This window comes from Oncorhynchus clarkii, chromosome 33, assembly GCF_045791955.1.
Source record: "Oncorhynchus clarkii lewisi isolate Uvic-CL-2024 chromosome 33, UVic_Ocla_1.0, whole genome shotgun sequence".
Taxonomy (NCBI): Eukaryota; Metazoa; Chordata; class Actinopteri; order Salmoniformes; family Salmonidae; genus Oncorhynchus; species Oncorhynchus clarkii.
This window is the reverse complement of record NC_092179.1, coordinates 6007459-6014551: the sequence shown is the minus strand read 5'-3', so window position 1 is coordinate 6014551 and position 7093 is coordinate 6007459. Positions and strand designations below refer to the sequence as shown.

Genomic DNA, 7093 nt, shown 5'->3' with positions numbered 1-7093 from the left:
ATGTCCTCTCATGCTGCATCCATTGCAGCCAGCAGGGTCATATGTGTGTGTGGCTGACGATCGTACACCTTCCACCTCCATGCTGAAAAGAACTCCACAATTGGGTTAAGGAATGGTGAATAAGGTGGGAGGAATCCTATGAGCATCCTCGGGTGGGTCACAAACCATTGCCTTATGATGTTTGATCGATGGAAACTCACATTATCACAAATGACCACATACTTTGGCAAATCCTCTCTAAACAGACCCCTCTCATCATCAGGGATGAGAGCCCTGTAGAGAGTCTAAAAGGTTGAGTAGATGCTGGGTGTTGTATGGCCCTAAAAGGGGGATATGGGTTAGGGCATCATGCTCCGAAATAGCAGCATACATGGTGATATTTCCTCCCCTTTGGCCTGGCAAATCCACAGTAGCTCTGTGACCGATGATATTCCGACCCCGCCTTCTGCATTTGGTCAGGTTGAAGCCAGCCTCATCCACGTATACAAAGTTGTGAGAGGGTTCACTTGATTCCAACTCCATTATACGCTATATCCCAGAACACACAGTTGAATTTGTTTTGGTAAGGAAGAGTGACATAAAATGTACATATATTGCATGTTCCTTCCACAGCAATGGAAATGTGTGCCGTTTATGCTTACTGTACTATGTATCACTATAAAATGTTGCTGTAAAGTAGTTACATAGATATATGTTTTACCTGTACATACTGGTACCGTAGCTCCTTAACTCCTCATTCCTTTGGAATGGTACACGGTACAGCTGTTTCGTACTCATCTGGTTTCTAGGCAGCACCCTGTCGATGGTTGAGATGCTAACCGTATGGATGTTTTCAAAGACATCGTTGTCTTCTGTAATGGTCCTTTGTATTTACCTGAGTCTCATGGCATTGTTTGCTAGGACCATGGTGCAAATAGCCTCCTCCTGTTGAGGTGTGAAAAGGCATCCTCTGCCACCGGTTTGAGGTAATCTTGCAGTCCTATGTGGGGAAAAATGCAGTGATGCATCGCACACTTTCACATAGACAAAAACCATGCGAACACACATTTTACTGTAAAACATACAGGTGGGTGCATGTAAGGTGCAGTATGTATCTGTATAGAGTATATTTCTGTATGCTGTGAAATACAAGTGGACTACTGTAATATGAAGCATTGTAGGAAGTATACAGTATACCTCTTAAATACAGTAACAGTGCACTGTACATTGGTGGACATACCTGTTCTCTCTTCGAAACGTTTGAACGATTGAGGACACGGTTGATCTCCCAATATTCGGCTGCACCCTTCGACCCGCCTCAGCCATTGTAAGGCCATGATTGACAACATGGTCTACAATAGTGGCCCTTATGTCATCAGATATGCGCCTATGTCCTCTTCTGCCTCTTCCTCTGTTTTGCCTTCTACCACGCATCCTTGCTCCTCTTCTTCCTCCTCCTCTTGGCTGTTGACCCTGTTCGTTTCCTGGTCCATCCATTATTGGAAAATTGCAACTCTGTGTTGTGGTCTGTCTATATATGCTTGCCAATTGATTCTTCATGAGATGCACCTTTGAGCAATTTAGACAACTGGTTGATTGTTGGTTGAACTAACACTTTCCATTCCTTCATGAGAGAGGGTCAATTTCACCTGCACGATTCATCAATTCACGTTTTTGTACAAAAGGTCTAATAGAAATGTGTAAAACTATGCTTGACAGTTTATGACAAATAGTTCAACAATGTTGCATGTAATGGCTTATGCAAGGAACTAATACCTAGATGTTTTGAGGGGTAAGACTATTCAACAGAGAACCATCTACTATATTTTGATCAACATGACATGAGCAATTGATAATGTGGAAAAAAGCTGACACTTGTACATTATCAATTGCAATATGTTCAAAGGAATAAGAAATTGCTTTAATGATGTGCACAAGTAACTAGATGATTTGGAATTTGTACAAGTAGTATCAAGAATTGCACTTTTGATCTAAGAAATAAATGCACCAAAGCGACTGAGAAAAACTGTAATCAGCGATTTCCCAGCCATCCTCACTATAGACTGTAAAAATAATTGTCATGCACTGTTGGACCTATGATACTAATCTAGTGAGCACTATTGGTGCTTTCAAGACAACTGGGAACTCTGAAACAAATGAGGTAAAATCATGGCGTTAGTGATCTTCAGGTCGGAAAGTCGGAGCTCTAGAAAAATGCCAGAATATCTAAGTTGGATGACCATTAAAAGCGATTGTTCCCAGTCCAAGCTTGTTTTCTTTCGAGATCCCAGTTGTCTTGAAGGCACTGAAGTCACAAGTCATAGATTTACAAGTTCCAAGATCTGAGTTCTCAGTTGTTTTGAATGCAGCATATTACCAGGGTTCCCACCTCTATTGAGAACTTCCCCAGGCTTACCCATATTAGGGAAGCCTGGTTCTCCATGAGGCTATCATTAAATACATATTTTTGATTTCAAGTGTAATGTTTGGGCGTTTCCATGAAACACAGAAGAACATTTAATGTTTTTATTTTTGTCACTGTTAGCTACTACTAGCTAGCATGACTATAGCCAGTAACCAGGTAGGGCTAGCTAGTGCCAGCTAGTGCATTTTGGCATATTGCGGACCCAATTATAATAACACACAGGGGAGCAACTTTCACTGGGGACAACATTCAGAAATTGCATTTTTGTCCCCTCCAGTTTAATAATTTAAATGTGATACCAAACAAGGCAACAGTGTTTTTTTAGGACCATGCAGACCCTCAGAATGGTCAGGTAGGGTGTTTTGAAGTGTTTAACCGACTGGATAAAACATTTATAAAATAAAAAAAAGATATAGATATAGAAATGTCCCCCCCCATTTCTAAAACCAAAGTTGCCCCCTGATAACACACACCTCTGGGAAACTCCACGATGTGTGTAAGTCCAGGGGTTGTCTCTGACAGGTTGTAGACGTTGTCTACAATGCTCAAGATCCCAGGATAAGTGATACCTTTGACTGTTAGTCAACCCTATAGCTCAGTGCTCGTGCGGTGGCCCTGGCGACCAAATCCAGCAGCTTGATAGGCTGGAATCACATGACTCTGTTAATCGCGAGTGTATTTCCGCGTCCACAATAGGACTTTAGCTCTCTCTCCAGCGGCTTTGAATAAAATCCTGAATAGGAGAAGGTATTTTTTGCATCCTTCGCGCTGTCGTCGAAACGTGTCGCCGAGCTGGGGGGAAATTCGGGAAAGGGGAGCCGCGCTGGAGCACCGCACAGCACCGACACACGACGCGGCACGAACATGCTCACTCGGGTTAAATCTGCGGTGGCCAATTTCATGGGAGGCGTTGTGGCTGGTGGCGCTGAAGGTGACTATTCCGGATCAGAACTGCCGCTGAAATTCCCATACACGAGACCCGAGTTCCTAGGACTGACCCAGGATGAAATCGAGTGCTCCGCAGATCACATAGGGCGGCCGATTCTCATCCTCAAAGAGACGAAGAGATTGCCATGGGCCACTGGTTACGCAGAGTAAGTACATTAGCCTAAACTGATGTAGCCTATAGATACGCCCATCTTCCAAGATTTGTCAACCCTTTCTTTAGTTTCATTGCAAGGCTGCACCCATAGCCCATCTCTGCCTCAGCATCCGCTGCCTTTTACAGATAACGGTTTTGGAACTAGATTCAAATGCGTGCCACGTAATAGAATGAAACACGTAGGCTATTGCCTATCGTAGATTTGTGTTGTGTGTCACAGTCCAATATGTTATTCGCATGAAACAGAGAGAGAGAGAGTGTATGCATGTATCAGGATGGAGGAGAGAAGACAGCATCTGGGAATTATCATGTTATTTATGGCCATGGAGTTTGCGTGCCACTGACAGCTCCTTGCCTGCCTGCTCCCACGCACAGCTCAGCTCAGACGCATGAGAATAAACCTTCCAATGTAGCCTGCTCATCTGTAGATAGATGTAGGCCTAATAGAAATTCCTTGTGTAGACCCATGCATTTATTGGAAACGAAAACAATCCTGAAGTCCACACTTAAATGTTTGATAATAGCGAAGTGTTTACCACAATAGCTCATTGAAATAGGCTAATCCTTTGTCTTTATGCAGTTATTTTATACTGCACACTATTATGCTGATTTTAATGGCCCACATGTTTCATTCTCCCATTTATTGCCTGTTCTCCGCAAGTCAACATCAACAGGGTTAAATTCCATCAGATCTCACTCAGTTACATCATCCAATATGCAGCAGTTTTCCACTTCAGAAAAGGGGGCTAGCTCTCATCAGCCCTGGGAGCTGGGTCTTTACCAGTAGCGGTGTGTGAGTAAAATCACTGGGGTAGCCAAACAATCTATGTGTTGTGACAATTGCATTGTTTGCTTTATAAATTGTTAGTTCATATGCCTTGTGACCTTGAGATATATATATATATATATATATATATATATATATATATATATATATATATATATATATATATATATATATATATATATATATATATATATATATATATATATACACACACACACACAGTGGGGCAAAAAAGTATTTAGTCAGCCACCAATTGTGCAAGTTCTCCCACTTAAGATGAGAGAGGCCTGTAATTGTCATCATAGGTACACTTCAACTATGACAGACAAAATGAGGAAAGAAAATCCAGAAAATCACATGTAGGATTTTTAATGAATTTATTTGCAAATTATGGTGGAAAATAAGTATTTGGTCACCTACAAACAAGCAAGATTTCTGGCTCTCACAGACCTGTAACTTCTTCTTTAAGAGGCTCCTCTGTCCTCCACTCGTTACCTGTATTAATGGCATCTGTTTGAACTTGTTATCAGTATAAAATACACCTGTCCACAACCTCAAACAGTCACACTCCAAACTCCACTATGGCCAAGACCAAAGAGCTGTCAAAGGACACCAGAAACAAAATTGTAGACCTGCACCAGGCTGGGAAGACTGAATCTGCAATAGGTAAGCAGCTTGGTTTGAAGAAATCAACTGTGGGAGCAATTATTAGGAAATGGAAGACATACAAGACCACTGATAATCTCCCTCGATCTGGGGCTCCACGCAAGAGCTCACCCCATGGGGTCAAAATGATCACAAGAATGGTGAGCAAAAATCCCAGAACCACACGGGGGGACCTAGTGAATGACCTGCAGAGAGCTGGGACCAAAGTAACAAAGCCTACCCTCAGTAACACACTACGCCGCCAGGGACTCAAATCCTGCAGTGCCAGACGTGTCCCCCTGCTTAAGCCAGTACATGTCCAGGCCCGTCTGAAGTTTGCTAGAGAGCATTTGGATGATCCAGAAGAAGATTGGGAGAATGTCATATGGTCAGATAAAACCAAAATATAACTTTTTGGTAAAAACTCAACTCGTCGTGTTTGGAGGACAAAGAATGCTGAGTTGCATCCAAAGAACACCATACCTACTGTGAAGCATGGGGGTGGAAACATCATGCTTTGGGGCTGTTTTTCTGCCAAGGGACCAGGACGACTGATCCGTGTAAAGGAAAGAATGAATGGGGCCATGTATCGTGAGAGTTTGAGTGAAAACTTCCTTCCATCAGCAAGGGCATTGAAGATGAAACGTGTCTGGGTCTTTCAGCATGACAATGATCCCAAACACACCGCCCGGGCAACGAAGGAGTGGCTTCGTAAGAAGCATTTCAAGGTCCTGGAGTGGCCTAGCCAGTCTCCAGATCTCAACCCCATAGAAAATCTTTGGAAGGAGTTGAAAGTCTGTGTTGCCCAGCAACGGCCCCAAAACATCACTGCTCTAGAGGAGATCTGCATGGATGAATGGGCCAAAATACCAGCAACAGTGTGTGAAAACCTTGTGAAGACTTACAGAAAACGTTTGACCTCTGTCATTGCCAACACGGGGTATATAACAAAGTATTGAGATCAACTTTTGTTATTGACCAAATACTTATTTTCCACCATAATTTGCAATTAAATTCATTAAAAATCCTACAATGTGATTTTCTGGATTTTTTTTCTCATTTTGTCTATCATAGTTGAAGTGTACCTATGATGAAAATTACAGACCTCTCTCATCTTTTTAAGTGGGAGAACTTGCACAATTGGTGGCTGACTAAATACTTTTTTGCCCCACTGTGTGTGTATATATATAATATTGGTCTCCCGAGTGGCGCAGCGGTCTAAGGCACAGCATCTCCATGCAAGATGCGTCACTACAGTCCCTGGTTTGAATCCAGGCTGTATCACATCTGGCCGTGATTGGGAGTCCCTTAGGGCGGCGCACAATTAGCAGAACGTTGTCTGGGTTTGGCCGGGGTAGGCTGTCATTGTAAATTTGAATTTGTTCTTAAATGACTTGCCTAGTTAAATAAAAAAAGACAAGAAGAAGACACAGTTGCAGAATAAATTCAACCACACCTTTGTTTCATCACAAAACTGGAGAGCATAGTTGGTGAAATACACCAACCATGCATGTAGCAAACAGTTACATGACCTATAGAATGGTCAAGCAAGTTCATGTTTCCTGAAATTTTCAGACTACGAAACATCTATTGATTTAGAACCATGGAGAGTTATATATATATATATACAGTTGAAGTCGGAAGTTTACATACACTTAGGTTGGAGTCATTAAAACAAATTTTTCAACCACTCCACAAATGTCTTCTTAACAAACTATAGTTTTGGCAAGTCTGTTAGGACATCTACTTTGTGTATGACACAAGTGATAGATTATTTCACTTATAATTCACTGTATCACAATTCCATTGGGTCAGAGGTTCACATACACTAAGTTGACTCTGCCTTTAACAGCTTGGAAAATTCCAGAAAATTATGTCATGGCTTTAGAATCTTCTGGTAGGCTAATTGACATCATTTGAGTCAATTGGAGGTGTACCTTTGGAAGTATTTCAAGGTCTACCTACAAACTAAGTGCCTCTTTGCTTGACATCATGGGAAAATCTAAAGAAATCAGCCAAGACCTCCGAAAAAAATTGTGGACCTCCACAAGTCTGGTTCATCCTTGGGAGCAATTTCCAAATGCCTGAAGGTACCACGTTCATCTGTTCAAACAATAGTACGTAACTATAAACACCATGGGACCACTCAGCTGTC

The 7093-nt window shown here is 42.0% G+C and overlaps 1 protein-coding gene across 1 annotated transcript in view; it reads left to right on the top strand.

Moving 5' to 3' along the window:
• The first annotated feature begins 3165 nt into the window (after positions 1–3165).
• The window catches only part of LOC139393240 (protein phosphatase 1H-like), a 51905-nt gene continuing 47977 nt past the window's right edge, over positions 3166–7093 (top strand). The window contains exon 1 of the mRNA XM_071141709.1: positions 3166–3498. Within this exon, the coding sequence (XP_070997810.1) occupies positions 3269–3498 (230 nt within the window). The 5' untranslated portion in view covers positions 3166–3268. The remainder of the gene's footprint in view (positions 3499–7093) is intronic.